This window comes from Falco peregrinus, chromosome 9 (assembly GCF_023634155.1).
Source record: "Falco peregrinus isolate bFalPer1 chromosome 9, bFalPer1.pri, whole genome shotgun sequence".
NCBI lineage: Eukaryota > Metazoa > Chordata > Aves > Falconiformes > Falconidae > Falco > Falco peregrinus.
Genome location: NC_073729.1, coordinates 20,399,428 through 20,422,881, shown reverse-complemented (window position 1 = coordinate 20,422,881; position 23,454 = coordinate 20,399,428). Strand labels below are relative to the sequence as shown.

The window sequence follows — 23,454 nt, the reverse complement described above, 5'->3', positions numbered from 1 at the left end:
GTGTTTCTGGTGCAGCTACAGCAAAATAAGGCAAGCGCCAGATCCTTAGCTGGTGCAAACCAGTGTTATTGACTGCAGCGCAACCGCATGAATTTACTGTAAAGCTGGATCTCACAGTGATGGAGGGATCTCACTGCCATCTCCTCCTTGCAGTGGTTAGCTGGGCTTGCCTACAGAGCTGAGCAGGATGCTAGGTGTACTGCAGGCGATGGGCTGGAGCCATTTTCCCCAGGGAACTGAGAAAAGCAGTGGCTCCACCCAGAGAATCCAGCAAACAAAGTGGTCTTCAAAGGGTTAAAAAGCACACCGAAACCATCACCCCAGCAAGCCTCCCTAGGCAATCTAAGCAGGGTGAGCCAGAAGGAGCTCCCATGGCTATACCCCTGCCGGGCAGCTTGCCATCAAGCAGCACCACGTCAACTTTGAGCTTGGGAAATTATGAGTAAACAGGAGGCAACAGTCAGAGCCGAGTTGCCTGCTTCATTACCCCCCCTGCTGACCTTCAGGGCTGCCAGCAGCCTGCCAAGAGCTTTCTGCCCGCTAAGTGAAATACGAGCATATTAGCTGTCTGGATTTAGAAATAAAGAGGCTCCTCAAAAACCTCTACAGATAGATGCTTCTTTCAAAGCAGCTCAGAGTGCAGACCGCTCCTTTAATGACAGGCAGGAAGAAGGTCCCAGGGTTGCAGCAATGGTCTATGCTGCTGACCATTCTGGGAAACAAGCTAACAAATGTGGTGGTATAATCTTCATCTAGGCAAAAACACTGGCCTGGAGGAAACCTACTCATAGAAAATGCCAGGTTTGGGATCAGAGCAAAGCTGGGCAACATCTTATGGCTTGGTATGAGTTAGAAGCTCCCCCCAACCCTTTCCTGCCCTCCCTTGTATGCTCTTGTTTGATGGCCACCATCGTCTTCAAGGACAGTCAACGGGAGTTGGCAGAGGGAACCGCAGCACTGAAGTAGTGTCTGTCCTTAGCTCTCATGCTGCACCAGGCATGGTGACCACGACACCAGTATGCCATATACTGAAAAGGCTGTCTGAAAGGTGGGCAGTTCCTCATTTGACATCTGGTACAATGGTGACACAAAGAAATAGTACGTGGAGCCCAAGACTGGAGAAGGCTTGGAGGTTAAAGCAGGGAGAGTCAGATTCATCACGCCATAAATATTAAATTACCTGCTTAGTTGCTTTGATATCAATTAGCTGGGCTACTCACACACTCTCTAGTATTTGTGTGGTTATACTACATGAACCAAGTGTTACACTTCTGCTGCTTTCCCTAGGAAAGCTATGTGCAGCCCACAGAAGTGGCGGGGTAAATCACCAAAAGGGCAAACTGGCCTCTTTGAGAAATGAGGGCTCTGCACAGCCCAAGCACCTCACAGTTTATCTGCACTCCTCCTTGATCATATCTGGTTTCCAGATTCCTGGAAGCAGGAAAGCTGGTTTTGCTCAGAGCTTATGCTGCACCATGGAGCTTTGTCCCGCAGCTGTGCCCTGCACTGCTGCAAACAGCTCATGAAAGAATCTTTTGATTTCTAAATGAGTTTCCACTAAAAGCAGTGCAAGCCTCTCATGAAGGTTAGAAAAGGTTTTAAAAGATTTAGAAACCAAACTAAGCCCAAAATAAAGACCAGCATTTCTTCAGCATACACATGAAAGGACTTTCAGTCAGTGGTTTGCCATCACTGGAACTAGCCACAGAACTGCCCAGCATCTCTCCAGACCCTTTGGCTTGCTTGAGCTGCTGCGGTCAAACACCACACCAGAGAAGCTCAGCACCTCTTCTGCCCCCAATGGCTGCAGCATGGCCACCAGAGCCACTGCCCAGGTCAGCATCATGCTGGCCTGCAGCCATTCGTGCCAACCTCCTCTCCTCCAGACCCAGGGTGCTCTGGGCAGCACATCCTCTTCCATCATAGCACCTAACCCTCTCCTGCACGTTATTAGCTACCTCCCAGGCAGACTCCCTACCTTGGGTATCATCCCTTCTTTCCTTTCACTCTCCTTCCCTTTCAGTCCTGTGCTTTAAAGGGCATGACCATGTGCTCATCTTTAAGCACCTTTATGTCCCACAGGCTGAAAATAAAAGTGCTTTCCTCATTTTCAAAAACAGCCTGCACATACAGGTATGAGGGTATTTTCCCCAGCCCTTTGTCTCCTCCTCTTCCCTCATTCCATCACAAAGTTTTTTCTCTAATGGCATGTTTCTCTACCTTTGCTTTCTTCTTTATAGCTCCTCACATCTATTTATTCCTCCCTTCTCTCTCCTCTTCAATTGCTGTCTCTGCCTGTCTACCCATTCCCCCCCCCCTGCCTCCTACACAGACAGCAGCACTTGGGAATAAGGTTTTGTGGGAAAGAGATTTAATTCCCTCCCTTCCCTGCTCCCCCCAGCTGTTTCTTTGTTTAACAACCTCTGCCTTTTCAGGGAGGTTTTCACTTGCCAGCCACTAACCAGCTCTTTCCCAGGCTGGGAAGAGGGAGCAGAGATCAAGAAACCAGTGATCATGGAGAAAAAGGAAAAAAGGAAAAGACAAGACTTCCAAATTCCTGCTGCTGCAAGCAGCAGCACACAAACATCACAGCTCTCCTGGGATGCTTCTGGTTGTTGTAGCTCTCAAGGTCAGTGCAGTCAGACTCACCCAGTGCAACAAGCTGCCCTCAGCCAAAGCAACAGGGCCGACGTGAGGAGCAGCTTTCCCCAGCTCCCCAAAGGGCACCTTTTCTGCCTCACCACCCCTCCACCCCACCCCCAGCAAATACATCTATTCATCTGTCTCCTGTGTGCAGAGATGAAACCTGCATCCATCCTGCACCGAACTGAGCAGATGACTCAGTGCTTGCTTTACCATATCACCATTAGCAGGTCCTCTTCCCTCTGCACAGACCACCCCCAGCCCCATAACCTTCCCCTCGCTGTTTCAAGCTGGAAGGGACAGCCAGCACCTCTGTGAGACTTGAGCAGCTGCTAGAGGGTTGGCGTCTGGGGTGCGGTGGGAAGCTGCCCAGCACCGATGTGCCTGGGGTCACAGCAGTGCTGAGCACAGGGCACACACATCAGGGTTTCTCCCTTCTCCGTGAAAAGGAGACAGTCTCCATCGGGTCCTCAACTGTGACACCACCAGCAAGAAAGAATTCAACCAACACAGCAGGGTTATGTATCTGAATTTATACTTCCAAGAAAGGTCCATCCACACACTCCAGGTGTCCTCCAGTTGAAAACATCAGTCTTAGATATAGCTACTGACCATGCCCAACCTGTAACAATGCTGTGCAGAAAGAGCCAAAGATGGCAGAAAAGACCTATATCCTCAAATCTTCTTCCTTACCCCCTAATCTCCCCTTCACTCCTTTGTCATTCCTACCTGTCTGGAAAAAAGGCATGAAGATTTGCCTTTTTGGGGCAAAAAGGAGAGTTCTAAATACCAAAGCCCCATTCTCTTAAGTATCATGGCCTGTGTTGGTATTTGAGCAAAGCATTAAATGGGTCCCTATTACCAGGCAAGCATCACTGCTCCTTCCTGCCTTATCTCTGCTGTCAGCCCCAAACGCCTTAGCCTGAAGCAGCTGAACCATGGCAAGGACCATCCCGTAACTCTGCATCACTTGAGCCAGGCATGGCAGCAGTCTGCTTAACGCTCATGGGTTGGGGACAGAGGTTGTCCGCAAGGAGACAAGGCAAGCAACCAAACCCACTCTGAATTCCCTTTGAAATGACACAGCTGGAAGTCAGCAAGAGCCGAAAGCACTCAGCAGTGCTGGAAGAGGTGGCTTTTGCCTCTCGGGATCAGGCCCCTCCTTCCTGAAGCTACAGGAAGACTTTGAACCTGAGAACACACCACCCAACGCAGTCCTCATATTCTTCAGTCAACTGCTCCTACACCCACACAGCGAAAGGTTTTCAGTGTCATGGAGGCAGAATATATGCTGAATACCAATTAATTTCAGGTGCCTTCAGCAGGCTCTGTAAGTCTCAGCTGGCATGTCTGCATTCGGTCATTTAAGACCAAGCTGGCTTTCCGAGGGACAGAAAACGGCCCTCTTCACAGGCAGCTTCCCTTGGCGAGTGCAATTTGCACCTGCCAAAGCTGGCTCACAGGACCGAATCATCATCACAGGCTCAGGCGCCGGCACCAGCTGGTAGGTGGAGAGCAGGTAATTTTGGACCGAGAGCACGGATTTTGTTCCTGTGGCAAACTGCACATGTAAATAATTAAAATTAGAATTTGGCCACTTCAAAGAGGCACCTGAAAATACGTCACTTCCTGAAAAGGGAAAAAAGCAGCCGTGTTCTGACTGCAAAAGGCAAGGCAGCGATGAGCTGAAATGACTGGGACTGTTAGAAACCGGGGGTGTTACTGGGGGGATCAAGTGCTGCCGCAGGCTTCCTCTGTGACCTTTGCGTGTCATGCACTCTCACCTTCAGTGGAAATCAGTGTGATACAGGGGGCTGAACTCACCAATGTGAGACCCTCGGATGGAAGACAGCATGGTCATAGGAAGCATTACCATCACCAAAGAGATCTTGACTGAAATGGTCAGAGGAAAGTCAGCTGGAGCATGTGGCTGAGGAGTTCGTGATGTGCTGAGGAAAGTGCCAAGTAAAAGGCAGTCTGTTCTGACATTCTAAGGCCTCTCCAAAGAGGTCTGGGGTTACTGGCCACAGGGCAGTGCTGGTTCATTGCCACTTGTTATGGCAAAATGAAAAAACCAGGGTGCCGTCAGGCACATTGTGCTGGAGAAGGGATTATTTCAGGGAGCCACAGGCTCAGGGTTTGGGGTGTCCCTCCTAAGAGCCTGAAGCTGAAGACTGTTCACCTTCCTTCTCCCAGAGATCAGCAAATGTCTCCGTGCACCATAGTGGCTTGGAAGATTGTTCAGACAAGGAAGGCCTGTGGGCATAGGCTGAAAGGAGCAGACTACAGGAGGGGTGCAAGTCCTGGTTAGCTCAATTGAATACCACCCAAGAAACCATCAAAGCCTATTTAAAAAAAAAAAAAACACACAAAAACCAAAAACAACCAAAGCCACCAGGATTTGTCCCTCCACAGCTGCTAGCTGAAGGCAGAGCTGGAATCACACTTCTGACTTATTTTACAGTAGAAAATAGAATCAACTTGCTGACTCACACCAGGCTAGCCCTACTTTCGGCCCCCCCTCCCCCCCATGAGCTTCACCTTAAACTCACTGGCTGAAATGTAGCACCTCTGCCCATCACAGGGTTTGTATTAGTCACCGAGGCATCCCACTGCTTCTGGAAACCCAAGGAGAATCATCAGTTAGTCATGTCTTTTCATTTATGTAGCCCTACTTCTTTTAGTATGTTTGGAGCTGTTCAGTAGCTTTCGTCCCTGCCTTCCCTTCCTTTGGCCACAAAAACCCCCATTTCACCAATTGTTTCTCCAGAGATGCACTCTTCCATTTTCCCAGTTACTCCTGGAGTACTGCCTCTGCTCCAGGCTGAACTCCAAGTGCCTGGCCAGACTCAGACCCAACAGTTTAGACTGACCAGGCCCCCATCGCTTCTGGAAATGCCTTGCCTGACACATCCTACCACCCCACTCACCTGTTCCCCGGGGCACTCATCCCCAGCCCACAGCAGATGCAGACTGCTAGCGCGGTGGAGGGGAGGGATGAGCAGTGGCTCATCTGTGGGAGGCTGAGCTTGCGCAGCAGCCGTACTTTGCAGGAAACGAGGAGGCCTCACTTTCCATCTTGCTCATTAACTTGTGCACACAACAAACAGACCTTTGCTCTCCATAAAGAAATACCAGCCTGCACAGCCAAAGGTTTCTCTGGCCCGGCAAGGGGAGATTCTTCCCCGGTGCTCTGCCCATCCCACAGGTAACGGCCATCATGGCTGGTCAGGCTTCTCATGCTGCATCAGCAAGCCCGCAGAGGGCTTGTGGGTAGCATCAGTGAAAAGAGATCAAAGATAGGCAAGGCCCAACTTCCCCCCCCCCCTCCCCAAAGTACTGATGGCTCCAAGGGGGTCAAAGCTTGAGCCCTTGACCTTCTTGTCTAACCCCCAGGTAATGCAGCTTGGAGGACCAGACACTGTCCTTGGAAAAAGTGTCCTCAGGGGTCTGTGCCCATTTCCTCTGCTGCATGGGGAGTGATGGGTCAGGGCTGGAAGGATTTGTGTTCAGTGCCCTGCCCCATTCCAGCCTCCTCCTGCAGCTGGGCAGCGCATTTTTCCCCAGTGCTTCAGCTCCCTGTTTCCAACGGGGACAAATGGCACTTCTCCCCCGTTCTGAGATGCCAGGGGAATAAACACACTAAAGGCAATGAGATGCCAGGCAAGGACCTAGGGTAAGTGGCAGCAGAGTAGTGTGACTAAGCCTTCCCCCCCATCTTCAAGAAGTGCTGTGAAGACAGATGAGGTAATGCAGTGCCTCTCAGTATTACCATAAATATTAAAAAAGCTTTACATAAGGAGCTTGTGTTCGTTCAGCTGCCGTGGGCAGCTCCCCAAGGAGGATTTTAGCTCCCTTACGGTCTATTTTGGCTCCCCACTCCTGACGCAATGCACAGCAAATGTGACAAAACACCATGCAAGCACAGCAATAGCGTGAGTCGCTCATCATAGACACTTTTAAACAGCCAGAGTGCACCAGGACCAGGCGGCGCAGGGAGATGGCTGCGTGTGCCATCCCTCCCCCAAGCCAAGCCTTGGAGACAGCAGCACCAAGTTACAGTAAACGCTGTTGACCCACTTCACTCTGATGAGATATTTATGAATCCTTTTCCCAATCTGTTGTTTGCTACCCCCCACATCCCTCCCCCCAGCCCTGGATTAAACATTTCCCTCTCAAACCAACCCTTTGAGTCTTGATGTGGAGAGCGTCAGATGCTGAAAGTATTTTCACAGGCAGCAGCAGCAGCTTCAGATCGCTGCCACAGCGGGAGATTTGCCAGCAAAGCCTCCACGGCTGCGTCAGTCCTGCGGCTGCACCCAGACCCAGCGTTCTCCTCACCTGTCCTGCTGGTCCTGGCAATGACCAGAACTGCAACCATCACTCACACAGCCCCAGAGCATGGCCAGCCTTGCAAGACCCTACTCCTTGCTCCCTGTGCCACCGAGACACAGCAAATGTCTCTCCCAGCCTGGGTGATGCATCAGCATTCAAAGGTCAGGCTATACCTGGCACCATGGTGAGGTGTGGGAACAGGACAGGGTCCTGCTGCCCAGCAAAACTGGCTTTGCTTCACATCTGCAAAGGGAATGGCTGGGGGGTGCAGAGCCTGGGTACACCAGTGGGCCACCAGCTGCACAGAGAGGAGGCAAAATGCCAGCTTCCAACACAGGTGCCAGTGTCTTCTCCAAAGGCTGCCCTGCCACAGCCCAACCACACTCCCCATGCAGGTGACACAGCATTTTGGAGCCCCACAGCCAGTCTCAATTCATTCCCCACCAGCACAAGCTCAGAAAAAGGCTAAACAGTCCTTTTCTACACCATGACCTCTGCAGATAAGGTCCGAGCTAAGCGTCATGCCTGTGAGCCGTGCTTGTCCTGACCCCAAAGTTCTCACTGGGATGGGCACCACAGACATTTTATTTTGTGAGGTGGAGGTGACAATGCAGGGACACACATCCCATATCCCTGCTAGAGGTTTTGCTTTTGTCCTTTTGGGTTTTTAAGCCCAAAACACAGCTCTAACTTACACTGTTCAGGCACTCTGCCTGTACACAGCCATGTACATAGAAAAACACATTGACATCTCTGTTCTGTTATCTTCTCTTGCCCTATGTGAAAATAAAGCAATAAGAACCATGAGAAATGGTAAAACTGACTGACTCTGCCCTTAAACCTGCAGCATCAAGGGAAGGACAACTTGCTGCAGCCTCACCCTGCCCTTCAGCAGCCCCACGGTGAGCTCCCTTTGCACATTTCCTGCTGCACCACCCACAAAAGCTCCTTCCAGGGCACCTCACAGACCCAGAACCAGCCATTTTTCTGCAGCCACACAGCTTGAAAAGCACTTGGAGTTCACTTCAGCTTCCTGCCCACAACTCCGTTAACACTATACAGGCTGCTGCCAAAAAACCCCAACCAAGCCCACTCCTTCCCTCCTCCACCAGTGCTTGCCATGGACGGTCCCAAAGGGGCAACTCACCACCCCAGCACCACGCTGGCACAGACACACAACCGGCACAAAGCCCCTTCTCACGCCTCAGCTCAGGGCTGCCCCAACACACGGCAGAAATCAGGAAAGCATTACCAGAACAGCCTTGGGAAATACAAGACTGGCACCACTGGAGAGTGTGAGACACAATCACGTGCTCTGACTGATGCCCCTATGTGTGGGCACCAAGTTACAGCCGGCATGGTCCTGACCCACTGTTCATAGGAGAATTCACACCTGGCAAGGCTCAGCCACCTGACCGGTCACCTGCTCAAGTGCCACCAGCGCTGGTGATGCAGCGGGACCAGCTGCACTCTCAGCTGCAGTTCACAGCAAAACCATTTCTAGAACTAGAGATAATCTGAAAATACTTCAGGGAGATTAGGTTGACAATGTCCTTCTGCTTCAAAACCTGGCTTCTCAGGGTCGTAACATGCTGCACAGGCCCCCGAAGGGGGACTATCATAACTAGAACAATTTCAGAGCCCCTCACTTTGCTGTGCTGTCCCAACTTTACTCCTGGCTTTGAGCCCCCCCTCAGACACAAAATCAAACAGTGTTTTCCCACTTTATAGCTCCATTTTTTTGTGGTGGAACAAGATGGTAGCTTTTACCCTTCAAAAAAACCCATGAGATGTTAGATCTTAAGCCTCTCCCTGACAGGATGGAGCATCACTTACCCGAAGACAGAAATTTAGGGGAACAAGGGAAAGGATCTTCTCTGGATGACTGGTTTTTTTTCCCCTGTGGCAGCTGTTTGACAGGACACTGGGTCAAAGCACTGAGGTAGTTTCAACGGGGAGCGATTCAGGCGATGCAGTGGAAGATGCGCAGCCAGCAGCATGAACCACAGAACCTCTGGGTGTATCCCGCATCCCAGGCTGCTGTGCCACCCCTGCATCCTACCCTGGGAACCTCCCCACATCTTGGCTTTTGCCACACTCAATATTTCACAAACACTCTCATTTTGCTTCTTTATAGTGCTTTTCTAGCTCTCCCAGAGCCAACAATTCAATGCCAGCAACTCTGTGGCACTGGGGATAAGCTACTGCACCGATAGGTGGCAAATCCCTTCCTGAGGATGGGCTGGCACCTCCTGTAAGATCAGAAGGGAGGCCACCAGGGCCCCACAGCCCCAGCAGAAGCTGGCCCAGCAGCCTCCTGTTGCAGCCCTGCTATTGCAAAGGTAATTATCACACTTCCAACCAGAACTTCATAGCTCGGCACCAGTGACACCCTCTCCACCACCTGGAGGTCTGCACCGCCTTCGGCTCTGCTCAGCCATCCTGCCAGAGAGCTGCTTGCTCCAGGAGGGAGGTTACTGCCACTCCCAAAACGCTCAGGTCTCCCCAGGGAATAAATAAATCAGCAATTCCCCACAACATCCACCCTAACACCCTGGCTGGGGCCATGCAGCACAACTCAATTCTGCTCAGCACCACGATGTCATCTTAGGAATAACGTTGTGGCAGGGTCAGCAAATGTTTCATGCTTCCTTTCTGCCTCTTGGAGAAGGGTGAACAACTCCCTTTCCACCACAGAGCCCTGCTCTTTGTACTGAGCCTGCCAGCACTTGGGAAACTGCCTTCGGCAAGAGGACAGATGCTCCCCATTTGGGGTGCTGCACCCCAGGCAGCCAGGAGCCGGTAGCCAGACAGAAAGGAAACCAGCCTTCTGCAACAGAGCTGCTGCGGCCTCTTCCTGACAGTCAGTGGGTCCTGTATCTCTCAAATTTAGTATCCACAAGCAAAGAAGATCAGGGTATCTCTGATACAGTAAAACAGCCCCAACCAGTGCAGTAAGCAGCAGCAAATTTAACAACTCTCTTCAGTTTCTGGGTATCCTAAACCCATCCCATTTGACCAATGCAGGACTGCACCAGGCTCTCACGGCATCACCCCCCCGTTCATGATGCGGCCACCAAGGAGGCAATTCTGCATGTGCAGAGACAAGTCCTGAATCTGCCAGCCCACAGATCTGCAGGCATCAGCCTGAAAACTGTTGCTTTGCAGCTGAAATGTAAGAAGCCACTGCAGGCAGGCAAAGGGCCCATTCAGCCCGAGGCAGTGACCTTCTGTGGAGGCTCCTGGCATGCTCTGAGGTAAAGCCCATCGTTTTCCTGGTGCGACAAAACCAGAGCACTCTCCCTCCCTGCAGAAAACTGGGAAGGATCTAGGGAAGGATGGCCAAAGCTCCTCCAGCACAGAAATGCTTGCTCAGAGAGCTCCATCCCTCCCCTCTGCCCCATCCCCCTGCCCTCGCACATGATCAAGGATGGGGAGAGTGTGGCAGGGCGCTCAGTAGCCCCCGGTCCTGGCAGCCTCCCAGCGGAGGGAATGGATGCAGAGGGATGAATATCTGCATTTAAGGGGATTCTGGATTTTCTTCCCCCATCCTACCACAATATCACAGGGTTAGAGACTGGTGTTGGACACTGTGGCTGAAAACAGAAAGATGGAAAATGCTGAAGGTCAAACCTGTGAAGGTCAGACTTTTGGAGGTCAGTCCCGAGATGGAGCAGGGAGCTCAATCCAGCATAAGTCCATCCTCCCTCTCCCGACAGCATCCTGCCCAAGCCCCACCCAGAAAAACAGGGCTGCGACAGGGAGGGCTTCCTCCCATTGCCCCAATGCCAAAGTTTCAGTGGGCTTACCTCAATTCAACAATAAAAGTCCTTTTTCTCTGCTCCCCACCCCCCCCCCCCCCCAGAAGTGACCCTAAACAGGAGCAGGGACCAAATCAACAGGTCTCTGCAAACACACAGGCATGGCCAAACATAGCTGTGCAGAGGCAGGGACATCAGACTGAAAAGCCCAGGACATCCCCCATCCATTTCGTGCCTGGAAGCACACACACCTGGATACAGGAGCCCTGGTCTAGTGTCCTCCTCCCTCCTACCCGTTTGGTGCCACCTCCCCACAGCTTAACAGGTGCTATTACCTCTGTCCTCCCTCCATTTCAGGCTTTTTTGGGCAGATTTCCCTTTGTGAGCTCCTTTCCAACACCAGCCAGGGGGCCATAGCAAAAGATACCCCTTTTGATCTCCAAGCACCTCTGCCCAACAGAGCAACCCCCAGCTCCTTCCTTGGGAAAGGGGAAGGCTAATGGCCAGGGCTGCTGGCTGTGCCCAGCCACGCTTTGCCTCCAGACTGACAGCAACAAAGCGGAGACGTTAAACCCATCCAGGCAGAGCGAGAGGCAAACAAATACCACCGCCCATGGAGATGGGAGAGGAAAAGCAGCTGGAAGCCTGATGGAAACCTTTCAGGGACGTGTACAGGCTTTGCTGCCGAGGCTGGGAGGTTTCAGCCGGGGATGCTGCCTTGCCTCCCCTCCTCCCTCCCAGCAGCCCTGTTTCCGGCACATGGCCGACTCCGCTTTTCCACGCTCAGAGCCCTCCTGCAGCACCAAACCCCCGTCTCCATCCCAAGCCAGCTGCCATCCCCCTGGCTGAACCCCTTGGCAGCCAGCGGTGGCCAGCCCGGTCCCCTGGCTGAACCCCTTGGCAGCCAGCGGTGGCCAGCCCAGCTCGGACCGACCGGGCAAGCACAGCACATCCCATCCCGCCGAGGCAGCAGAGCAGACAGCAGGTACGCGGAGGCAGCGGCGGAAACGCCTTCCCTGGCTGCCTGACCTTCAGGGAGCAGGAGCGGGGAGCTGGGGTGGGAAGGGAGCTGCTTGGGGCCAGCCATCCCTGCTCCGCTCGTTATTTCAGGTGGGAAAGCAGCACTGTCGGGTGTTTACGGGGAGGCTGTGTGGGAATGCTCTCCCAAGCCAGCCGGCTTGGCATCCCCGGCCTCCCCCCGAGCAGCTGCAAGGAGGCAGGCACTCACCTTGGCCAGGTGGATCTGCGCCTCTGTTTTGCTATGTCACCCCAAGCAGGGACGCTGAGCTGGCCGTGACAGCTAGGGACCCCTGGCAGCTCTGTCCCCTCACCCACCGGGTGCCAGCGTGCGCGGCGGAGGCAGCAGCCCTTACCTCCTGTCCTCCGGCCGCCTGCACCGGTCACACCTTGGGAGCTGGCTCTTGCGCAGAGAGGAGGGAGGGAGGCAGAGCAAGGAGGGTGGGGGGAAACTTGGGAGTTTCCCACAATGCACCTCTGCAGACTGCATGAAGATGGAGAGCAGGGAAGGAGGGGGGAGGCAGCGCTCCAATCCGGAGGGAAGGGCTGGGACTTTGGGGGGGGGTGGGGGGGTGGAGGTGGGAAAGGGGGAGCAGGATGCTGAGGGGGGCTGGCGGGCGGTTAAGGCAGGCCAGCTGCATCTCACAGCCCCTGCTATTTGGCTTGCTGGCTCAGCAGTTCAGGACTGTGCCTGCAACACTGACCCCCCTCCTGCTTCGCTCACCCCTCCAAAGCCCACCTGGGTTTGCAGCAATTGCAGTGAATATAGCCACAAAGGAGTGGGGGAACACACCGGGGAAAATGGGGGGAGAGCCCAATAAATTGGGATGCTTGTGTGTAGACAAGAGGAAAAAAGGTGTACGGGGCTCCCCTCGCCAGGATAAGGGGTTTCCAAGTGTGACAGTCTCCCAGCAGTGAGTTAAGGAGTGGCAGTGTGCCTTGCCAAGGAAAAGCTCTGCATGATGGATGGAGGAAGCTAGAACACTGTGCCTTGGGGTAGTTTTGTGCCAGTTCTGCTTCCCTTCTCCCCAAACCCTCCCTTGCCCCAGCAGGCTGGGGTCCGGCTCCCCTTACAGATCTGGTGCCAGGTCTGTGAAGGACGGCAGGCAGCCCAAGGCCAGGTTGGAGCTGGGCACACAGCCCGGTCCCGCTGCGGAGCCCTGTCAGACACCCAGCCAGGCTGTGCCAGACACAGCCTCCTCCTCCTCCTCAGCCGCACCGGCACTTCGCAATGTGTTGGTCAAAAGCCAGCACCCCCCCTGCCACCACTTCCCCTCTGCCAGCCGGCCATGGGTCCCAAATTCACATCACTGGGGTCAAACCCTGCTCATACCCCAGACTGCAACCAGATCCTGAGACTGGCTAGAACTCTTTTAGCCCTTATTTCCTAAGTAAATCAGGTTATGTGATGTGTGCCCATCTTCCTCCATACAGTTATTTGGGACCCACTGACCAGCTTCATGCTACTTGGTAGAAAGTGTGGACATCTTAAGGACATTATACCCAGAATCCCAGGAAGAAACAACTTTGTCAGCTCAGCCACTTGCAGAACAACCCACTTTAATTCTGCAGCTGCTGTGTTTTCCTCTCTCCCATAAACAGCAGCCAAGCAACAGCTCAGCCACAAACATACTCAGTGCGGAAGGGCAGAAACTCCAAAGAAAATCGGTATTTTCTTTACTGACCCTCTCTGGTTCTGCCAGACTGCCCACAAGAGCCAAGGCAGTGTGCATCTCTGCTTACAAATACTCAGGCTGATTAAATCCCACCGTAAAGAAAAACTGTTTTTGAAGGAAAGTGCAGAAAACACAGGGGCTGGATGTGAGAAACCCAGACCTCCCAGAAAAGGCTGTGCTTGGAGGGGCTGGTTTCAGATGCAGCTACCAGCATTCCCTCAGAGCAGGGATGAGCAAGGTTATCTGGATGTAGTCCTTGGCTTCAGGATCCTGCTTGGCTGAGGCAGGCTGGCACAGACAGCATCAGCTGTGGCCGATGCTGCTGTCCCCTCTGCTGCCTGTCTGGTCCCACACCCAGCAGTGCCAGCCCCCCTGCCGCCCCTCCCAGCTGTTTTAGGGACTTGTGCCAGGCACAGCCAAGACCATCCAGCAGCTGCAAACAGCTGCTTCGCCTCTCTAATGCCTCCCAAATCTCTTGATCTACTGGCAGCAGCAGGGACAGGCTGAGTTTCTGCAAAGCTCATTAAAACCTGTGATTTAATGCAGGAGAGACACCCAAGCCTCTGCTCCCAGGAGCTGAGCACCGGACTCAAAAACCTTTTTGCTACTTCTACATCAGGCAGAAATAGCCGCGGCCTCTGTGCCTCCCGCAGCATGGGAGGGGGGAGGGAGCCTCCAGCAAGCAGAAATTGCCAGCTCCAGTCCCCAGAGCCTGGATGAGCTGAGGCCAGGGCGTCGTGGCCGTGATTTCCTTATGTTCACACATGCTGTCTCTGCCTTAGGAGATAAACAGACCCATATGATACCTTCATATGCCCTAGACTTTTTGAATTTATGATATTATATGCCTCTGAATTCAAATGGAAAAAAATATTTTTACCAATGTAGAAAAAAGGAAGCAGAGGAAAGGAGCTGTAAAACAAGTAACCTCACTCCCTTGTTGTAGAGGGGGGGAGAAGCCAGGAAAGCAGCAGCAGAGCTAGGCAGCACTCAGAAATCCCCTGGCACCACGCACGGGAAGGGTCTCCTGCAGCAAGTGGGTCACATCCCCCCTAACGCAGCATGGGAGAGTGCCGGCACAGGCACAGCAAGCAGCAATTCAGATTAAGACATGGCAAGGTGAAAACAGCTTTTTCAAGGTCAGATGGAGAGGGAAATCTTTAGAAACCATGCCGCAGGTTTTTCCTTCTTGCTCTCAGCTCACAGCGTAGCCCAGGATGAGTTAGCGGAGGGGAGAACAGCCCTGGCTCCTGGGGAGCCCCCCTGCAAGCCCTGCTCTGGTGGGGGCTTGGTGGCAGCAGCATCCCTGGGAAGAAACATGGTGTGCCCTGCACCGTCAGAGAGAAAAGGTTGTTTCCAGACTTTGTGTCCTGCAAGCAAGAGGGACAGGATGACACAGGCTGTGAGCAGGGACCCTGAGCTAGATGGACACAGCTCAGCCCGTGGTGCCACTGAAACAGGCTCACTTTGGAGCCTGTGAAACCCTGAAGGGACATTATCTGGGTTGAACCAAGTCCCTGCTAGCTCTGCCCTGCCCCAGCAAAGCTGCTTCCATTCCCCGGCAGCAGGAGCCACACAGCGCAGACCCCACAAGCCCTGCCACAGCGGTGGCACTGTGGGCAAAAGCTTGGCTGCCAAGTTGTTGTCAGTAAAGTCTGTTTCGCCCCCTCCTAAAACTCTCAGTGTGCCTTAAAACATCCTTTCCCAGCATCCCTCAAAGGCAGCTTTGCTAACCACATGCCCCCCTGAAGCATTTTCCATCGTGCCTGGTGGGAAGGCCAGCCCCACAGAGCTGCAGGTACTCTGCAGCCTCAGCTGCAAACCCCCACCTGCCTCAACCCCAGTTCCCCAGCCCCTGTCTCCTCCACAGGGTGGGTTTACATCCCCCCACCAGCCAAAACACAGGTTCCCTGTTCATAAACTGGAGCGTGAAGAGCAAGTCACAGGACACACACACACACACATTTCACCCCTGGGCATCCCCAGGGGATCCTTTCTCCTTTCCAAAAGCCCCAGCCACAACCCATCCATGGCTAGAGAGGAAGGAACAGGCTACACAGATGCAAAAACCTGTGGACATCTGGGCAGCAGCCACTTCTTACCTCTGCACTTCCAGGGAAGCAGGGTGAAGGACATTTCTCACAGAGCAGGGGGGCTTGCTTGTTGTTGCAGCAACTGAAGCACTGCCAGGCTTAGCATCCTACACAGAAAGCTCTTGCAGTGAAAATACAAGCCCACTTGCCCCTGAGGGGCTATTAATAGCCTCAGAGCCCTGATCCACCTCACCTGGAGCCTCCCCACCCACTGCCAGGAGTGGTGGGCTTCATTTCCCTGGGTGCTGGCCCTCTGCCCAAGCAGCGCTGCCAGGAGATGTCCTACATGGGCTCCAGCTCAATGCTCATCTCTTCCTTCAATTACATGGGTTTATAATTTCTCAAGAAACATTTTATTGAAAGTAGTCCTTAATGATTTCACTCTGAGCAGTCTCAGCTTCTTTAAGATACAAGTATTTGTATGGGGGACCAGAAGGTCCCACTGATGCAGCTGGGCGATGGGACTTCCCACAGAGCAGGGTTTTCTGCCACCCTCCAGCAAAGCCTGTGTCTGTCCTCTCACCCTCTGTAACGGCCTTTCTCTGGTTTCTGTGTTGCTGACACAGAAATCCCACCATAAACGTCTGATAAGGGTCCACGCTCCAGCTGTGTTCTAAAGTAACAGGCTCTTTGCTGCTGCACCAAAAGCCCACTGGTACCTTCATATCTCCTGGGCAGAACCTCAGGGCGGCCCCCAGGGTCCCGCTGCAGTTGGCACACAGGCACCCATCCGTATGGGCAGCCCCGGGCCCAAGCCGCCTCCGTAGGGATGACTTTGGCCAGCTGGGAGGCGGCAGAGGTGTAGGAACATCACGGTGTCCTGCTGCTGCTCCTCTCAGCTGCAGTATCACTCCTTGCAGCAAATCCCATCTTTCCTTCCCATCCCATTTTGTCATATCTTCTCCTAAATCCTTTAATGCTCTCCAGAGCCCTTAATATCTTTGATCCATTTTTTTTTTCTGAGGTACTAGCCCAACCCAAGCATCTCCTATTCCTCTGTCCTGCTGAAAGCCACAGGTCCTTCTTGGCCCATGTCAAATTTTCCCCCTTTCTCCTGCATCCAGGCCACCATTCCCACTGCTCTGTTTGGCCTCTACCAGCAGAGCCCAGGGAGGCTTTTCCCGTGCTTGGACACCGAGTTCCAGCCACTCAGAGCCACCTGTGCCTCACCAGCAAAGGGCTGATGGGGTAGGGTATCGCATCCCACTGGCACCTTCGCAGTTCTGCACTGGTTCAGAAAAATCTTCTCCATCTTCTCCCAGTTTCTAGAGCCACCTTGGTGCTGCTGGTTTCTTACCCAGCTGCTGGGCAGCCTGACTTAATGCTGCAAGAAGGGCACATGCTGGCCCCTTAGCACACGTCAGACTAAAGGCTGGCATAGCACAAGTTCTGGGCATCGAGCTATTTCATTTCCATTGGATCCAAAGCTTGAAGACATTTCTAGAAGTGCCGCTCTCCAACCCACAATGGTGCTTTATTCCTACGGCCTCATGGGCCCCAGGATAGCTGTCACATGGGGACAGCAACTGTTGTTCCCAGCTCCTTTTTCCTCTCCCTTTCATACACATCACCCCGATAATCCTCTTCCTCTGACAGCTCCCAGTTTAATTCTCTGTTTCCTGCAGCTATTTTTAATTTCTCTATCCTACTGTGCTTTTGCAAGCATCTAAATTTAGCTTCACATCGCCTGTGATGGGGTCCCCTTAGAGGTCCCCCTTGCTCCATGGTGAAAGCTGCAGCAGGAGGCAGTTCCTGCAAGGAACTGCAGCTTCCCTCTGGTTTTCTGAATTTACAGGAAACTAATTCCAGGCGGATCTGGTCCCGGATAACTGCAGGATGGTACTGGTCTCCTAAAGACAGGGGACATGGAAATGGGGAGAAGAGTGATACCAGAAATAAGGAGTCCCGAAGAGGGAGGAGGAGAAGCTCAGTGACTTTCCGTACGAAGCCCACCAAAAGGCTTGGGACTCCCAGCAAAGCACGGTGACTCTGGCAGCATTAGAAATTCAGGGGCTCGGTGGCTTTCCAGGCAAACCCCGACCTGCTGTGGGGAGGAGGGTGAGCTGCCAGCACCGGGGAGGCGAGAGGCAGCAGAGGGGCTGCAGCACCCACAGTGCACTTCCCTAAAGCCACCTTTTCCCCCCCCAGAACAGCAGTTTTCCTTGTGGGCTTATTGCTGGGGGTTCTTCGGGTGTGAAGCCGCCCATCCCAGGGGATTTTGCGGAGGACGGCTGGCGAGGTGCCGGGTGGCGGGAAGGAGGAAGGGTGTGCCGGATGCTGGGCTGCCAGCAAAATGTGAAACCCTGCCCGTGCGCAGGACGGGGATCACAGGCAGCACCCTGCCATCCTGCCACTCAGGCCGTGGGGACCAGGCTGTCCCTGGCACTGGGGAGACCCTGCCCCAAGGGGCTGCAGGTCCTGCTCCGCTTACTAACCCCCAGGATGCTTTTTTGGGTGGTTTTGGCATCCCCAATGTGCCAAATGCTGCAGCACCCACAGCCCCTGTGACCTTGCTGTGCTGGGGTGACTGTCCCCAGCCCTTCCAGCGCAGGAAGAAATGGAATGCATGGGATGAGTTCGGTGCCCAGCTCTGAAACCTCCACCGTGGTGCAGCCGTGATTTCTAACCGCTGGTATTTTCAGGTGACATCCCATAATGGCAGAGGAAGAGCATGCAGCAGCCCTCCTTTTCTGAGCACTGCAAAGTCTCGCACCTAAAGACGTTCAGGAGTTTCAGACAAAGTTGTCGGAGGTTCAGGTGGAAGAAGGATGGAATATCTCCGAGGGTTCGCTGGCCGTGCCTGGCAGCTGCATGAGGGAAAGCCACAGTGAAGACGCCACGATGGACACAGCGATCAGGGTGTTTGAGGAGGTGAACCAGAGCAGCCTGGCTGAGAAACTCCTGGATGAGAAGGTGAAAGGTAGGGAGCCAGCGTACCTTCTGCTTTCCTTTCTCTCTTTTTCCCTTCAGTTATCCTGAAGACAGGGAGAAGTTGGTAAAAGCAGGTTTTGGCTTCCCCGGGGAAGCGTGGAAACATGAAGCTGTCCCACCGCGATCCTGTTAGTCTGGGGGCTGCAGTGACCTCTCTTGCCATCCTCACGGACTGCTGGACTCCCCCCTGCCTGGAGAAGAGCCTTCAGCTCTTGGCACTGCCTGGCAGGTGGCTGGGCAGATCCTTTCTTCCTGGGATGGAGATTAAGGACATCTCTGCAGAGCTCATGTTTGGTAAAGCTTTGGAGCCAAAGGTGTCCCTGGGAGCCCAGGGATGGTGCCTTCAGCCCCAGCGGCACAAGCAGAGGGGGATGGAGGCTGCAGGTGGCCCCAGGCAATTGCATTTGCTCCCAGGGGAGTAAGGATTGCAGGGGGGTTAAAACAGGGGTTGAAGGATCAGGGTGACCGCGGGGGACCCAGGGGAGAAGAAGGGCACTCCCAGAACCAACCAGAGGCCCTCAGTTCTCACAGGCACCATCCTTACGGCCTCTGCCAGACTTAGGAAAGCTCCATGCATGGAAACAAGTGTCCCACTGGCGTGTCAGGAGCACAGTTGTGCTGGGTAGGAGCCCCTTGGGAACCCCCGAGGAGACTGACTCTAGGTCACTGAAACGATGTGTGCTGGGAACTGACTCTGCTTCTCACCGGCACAGAGTACAAGCAGAAATACAAAGAGCACGTGGTCCGGGAGTTCCTCCGCTACAAAGAAGTGAACTCGTGTCTTGGGGAGCACCTGTCCCTCAGCAGCCGCTACACCGCCCTGACCATCGCCAGGAAGCCTCGGAGCAAGCGTGGAGGTGAGCATGAAGCTGTGGGCACCAGCCCTAAGTGTGCCAACACCAGCAACAGAGTGGCCACCGTCACCATCACCACGCAGACGCTGTTTGAACCCGACAAAGACGGGCAAACACCACAGGTCGTGGTGCTGGTGGGGGCCCCAGGGATGGGGAAGACGATGACGGTCAGGAAGGTGATGGTGGAGTGGGTGGAAGGGACCACCTACACGCAGTTTGACTACATCTTCTGCGTAGACTGTAAAGACATTGCCTCAACCAAGGAAGCGAGCATGTCAGACCTGGTTTCAAAGTGCTGCCCTCAGGGGCACATGCCAGCTGGGAAGATCCTGGATGAGCAGGAGAAGATCCTGTTCATTTTTGATGGCTTCGAGGCCCTGGGATTTTCCTTGGCTCAGTGCGAAGGTGAGCTGAGCTCTGACCCCAGGGAAGTGAAGCCGCTGGAAACCACCCTGATGAGCCTGTTCAAGAAGACTCTTCTCCCCAGGTCTTCCTTGCTTATCACCACGAGGCCAACAGCTCTTCAAAGCCTGGGGCAGTGCCTGGAGGGCGAGTATTACGCAGAAATACTGGGATTTTCGGCAGCCATGAGGGAGGAATATTTCCACAGGTATTTTGAGAATGATGATAAAGCTGAGATGGCCTTCAGGTTTGCCAGGGGCAACAGGATCCTCTACGGTTTGTGCGCCATCCCCCTCATGAGCTGGACCATCTGCACCATCCTGAAACAAGAGCTTTGCAAGAAGAAAAACCTGGTTGAGTGCTCTACAGCCACCACGTGGATGAGCCTGGTTTACCTCTCCCGGTTAACGACGTGTGGAGGCAGCGACAACCTGCAGGACTTCCAGCGGTTCCTGCACAACCTTTGCTCCTTGGCTGCTGATGGCATCTGGAAGCACAAGGTCCTCTTTGAGGAGAAGGAAATCCAGGACCGTGGCTTGGACCAGATGAATCTTCTCCCCCTCTTCCTCAATGAGAAGATCTCAAAGAAAGGCACAGACCACGGGAACGTCTACAGCTTCACCCACCTGCACCTCCAGGAGTTTTTTGCAGCCATGTTTTACGTTCTGGAGGACGATGAGGAGACGGTTGGCGACTCCAGGGCTCTTGCAAAGGATGTAAATATGTTATTAGAAAGCTACAGCAAGTCCAGGCAGGATTTGAACTTGACGGTGCGGTTCCTGTTTGGTCTGGTAAGCCAAAAATCAATGGAGTATGCAGACAAAACCATTGGGTGCAGAATTTTGCCACGAGCCAGGGAAGACATGCTGAGGTGGCTTCAGGGGAGGCATGGAGGCACCTCCTGCCCCAGCCAAGCACCGAAGGTTTCTGAGTTGGACACTTTCCACTTTTTGTTCGAGTTGAATGACAAAAGCCTTGCACAAAGTGCATTGGATTGTTTCAGTGACATAGACCTGCAGGACATCAAGCTGACGGCGTATGACCAGACAGCTCTTTCCTTCTGCATCAGGCAGTGGGCTGGGCTGGGCTGTGTCACCCTGCGGGGATGCTCCTTCGGTCAGCAGGACCCCAGGGATGAGCTGCCTGTGTCGGTGCCACGGTGAGTCCTTCCCCTCTGCTCCAGCAGCCCCACATCGCAAAGGTTTCTCCTCCTTCACCCCAAAAGATGCTTTTAGAGGCATTTCAGCACCTTCCACCCAAACACCAGCTTATGCTTCTCCTGGAGCTTTCATTCCTCAGCTGAGGATTTGGCTTATTCTTGGGGGGAATCATGGGAGCATAAGGATTGGGCAGGCTCCTCCGGCTGCTGCGCATGGCGGGGTTGATGGAGACGGAGCCTCTCGGCTCAACCCCCCAGCCAGAGCAGACCCATCCGTGCCCAGGCATCAGGCTGGCGTCATGCCCCCCTTCTCACCTCCAAAGGGGGGATCCCCACTGCTGGAATGTTAAGTGCACCCCGGGCTTTGCTTGGGAGCAGGTGACTCCAGCAGGAATGCTCACCAGCCTCTGCGTCTCCAAAGCCATTAAGGTCCCTCTCGAGGAGGCCATGGTGGTGAGGTCTACTTGGGAAGCAGGGGGTGTGGAAGCCAGGAGCTCCCGGTGCGAATGAGGGCCACCTGTGCCACCCCACTCTGTCCCCCTGCAGCTCCGGTGCCTCAGGAGCCAGAGGACACCCTCGTGCCCAGGGTGGGCAGCAGGAGCTGCCCGCCTCCATCTACCCGCTCTGCCGAGCGCTGCGGCACCCGGGCACCCACCTGCGGGAGCTCCGGTAAGAGGCAGGCACCGAGCCCAGCCCATGGGCGGCACTGGGCGAGGGCACTGAGCACAGCCTGGGCACCCTGGCTGGCTTGGCGGGGCACGGGGGGCACAGCTGGCACCCCACAGCTGCCACGCGGCATCACCGCCGGCCTCATGGACCATGGGGGGGTGGTCCTGCCGTGCTGATTGGCTGGGAGGTGGGAGGGTGTGGTCCCTTCCTGCTGATTGGCTGGGGAGGTGGGAGGGTGTGGTCCCTCTTTGCTGATTGGCTGGGGAGGTGGGAGTGTGTGGTCCCTTCCTGCTGATTGGTTGGGGAGGTAGGAGGGTGTGGTCCCTTCCTGCTCATTGGCTGTGCTAAGGGTGAGTGTGGTCCCTCCATGCTGATTGGCCAGGTGGCAGGGTGCTGGGGCAGCCAGGGCAGGGGTGATGGGCCCCTGGGTCCCTGCGCTCTCCCTGCAGGCTGCAGTGGTGCGGGCTGTCGGAGAGTTGCTGTGCGGAGCTGGCGGCGCTGCTGGCCCAACACCCCAGCCTGGTCCGACTGGAGCTGGGTGACGGCACGCTGGGCGATGGCGGTGTGCACCTGCTCTGCGAGGGGCTGCGGCAGCCCAGCTGCCGCCTGCGCGTCCTGCGGTGAGTGGCCCCGCCACCCATGGGCATCCCCCTGCACACCATGAGCATCTCCCAGTTGGCCATACTCATGGGGTGGAGTGCTGGGGAGGTACCCTGAAAGAGCCTCTCTGGGGTGGTGCCATCCCTCTGTCCTGCTCTCCCAGGGTTCAAAAGCAGCGGCACCAGGGGACAACCACCGTGATGGGGTGGCAGGGGGGGGCCCTCGGGCTGGTTCTGAGGGTCTTTTCCACGGGTCCCCAGCAGGCTGTGGTACACCCACCTCACCAGTGCCTGCTGCGAGGACCTTGCCGCTGCGCTGAGCACCAGCCCATGCCTGGTGGAGCTGGATTTGTCCTTCAGCGAGGGGCTGCGTGATGCCGGTGTGAAGCTGCTGTGTGAGGGGCTCCAGCCCCGCACCTGCCAGCTACAGACGCTGCGGTAAGGGGCTGGGGTCCGGCTGGCGCTCCCTCCCTCCCACCCGGAGCAGCTTGCCCACCCACCGGTCAAACCCTGCATCCCTGTTTGCCCTGGTCCTGCAGGCTGGGGAGCTGCCAGCTGACGGGTGCCTGCTGCCAAGCCCTGGCTGCTTGGCTGATGGAGAGCCCCCACCTCACCTGCCTGGACCTGAGCGACAATGAGCTGGGAGCCGACGGCATCCTGCAGCTCTGCCAGCAGCTCCGGCATCCCACCTGCCCGCTGCGGGCCCTGGGGTAAGGTTCCTGGTGCATCCCCCTTCCATCCCTGGCACCTCCATGCCAGTACCCCATGGTCGGATGCTGTGGGTCAGGGAGGGAGACACCAGCACCCCGACACCCAGGAGAGCGGAGGGTGATTTAACCACTCTGCTCTTTTTCTTCCTCTATCTAAATTAGCCTGAGCACGTCCGGGTTACACGAGGAAGTGCTGCACGAGGTGGCTGCGCTGCGGGCGCTGAAGCCCAACCTGAAGATCCAGGACCTCCTCAAGCAGGATGTGCTGCAGACGGGGGCCATGGCCCGGCTGCCCTTCCACCGCGGGGTGCTGCCGGGCACCGGGGGTGTGGGGGGCAGGAAGGTGCTCCCCCCCTTCAGGAGGGGTCCCTCCAACACCCGGAGCTGTTGCTAGCCCAGCTGACGGTGCTGCCGAAGCTGGGGGGAAGCCTCCCTGGGTCTGAGCCTGGTGGGGGCACAGGGCAGGAGACCCTGCCTGCCACTGCTGGGGGTCACGCAAAGCCATGGGTCCTTCTTGCTCCCATTTTCCCACACGTGGCAGTGGGAATAGTGGTGCGGGTGTTTGCCAATGCCAAATAAAAGTCCCGGAGCTAGTCCCAGGAATC

General features: G+C 55.0%; 2 protein-coding genes across 7 annotated transcripts in view; one reads left to right on the top strand and one right to left on the bottom strand.

Annotated features, from left to right (window-relative positions):
• The window catches only part of CEND1 (cell cycle exit and neuronal differentiation 1), a 17,595-nt gene extending 5,367 nt beyond the window's left edge, over positions 1–12,228 (bottom strand). Inside the window, exon 1 of one of the 5 annotated variants that reach the window (XM_027795283.2) lies at positions 12,113–12,228. The gene's annotated coding sequence lies outside the window, so the exon portion shown is untranslated. The other 4 variants (XM_055813423.1, XM_055813422.1, XM_055813424.1 and 1 more) reach the window with 4 other exon arrangements.
• Positions 11,622–23,454, top strand: LOC101922274 (NACHT, LRR and PYD domains-containing protein 3-like). 2 transcript variants are annotated; one of them, XM_055813356.1, is made up of 9 exons: positions 11,622–11,724; positions 17,321–17,508; positions 18,168–18,445; positions 19,170–20,871; positions 21,418–21,540; positions 21,990–22,160; positions 22,404–22,577; positions 22,679–22,849; positions 23,012–23,454. In XM_055813356.1, the coding sequence occupies exons 3-9, from the start codon at positions 18,337–18,339 to the stop codon at positions 23,241–23,243; spliced, it is 2,682 nt and encodes an 893-aa protein (XP_055669331.1). In that variant the 5' UTR covers positions 11,622–11,724; positions 17,321–17,508; positions 18,168–18,336; the 3' UTR covers positions 23,244–23,454. The 2 variants fall into 2 exon arrangements, with proteins under 2 accessions (XP_055669331.1, XP_055669332.1); XM_055813357.1 differs by lacking the exons at positions 11,622–11,724; positions 17,321–17,508 and adding an exon at positions 17,568–17,583.

Bases quoted from the DNA above. Each gene is read 5' to 3' on its own strand.
- LOC101922274 (XM_055813356.1), top strand. From the start codon at position 18,337: ATGAGGGAAAGCCACAGTGAAGACGCCACGATGGACACAGCGATCAGG. The intron at 18,446-19,169 runs GTAGGGAGCCAG...TCACCGGCACAG, and splicing joins CCTGGATGAGAAGGTGAAAG to AGTACAAGCAGAAATACAAA. The intron at 21,541-21,989 runs GTAAGAGGCAGG...CTCTCCCTGCAG, and splicing joins ACCCACCTGCGGGAGCTCCG to GCTGCAGTGGTGCGGGCTGT.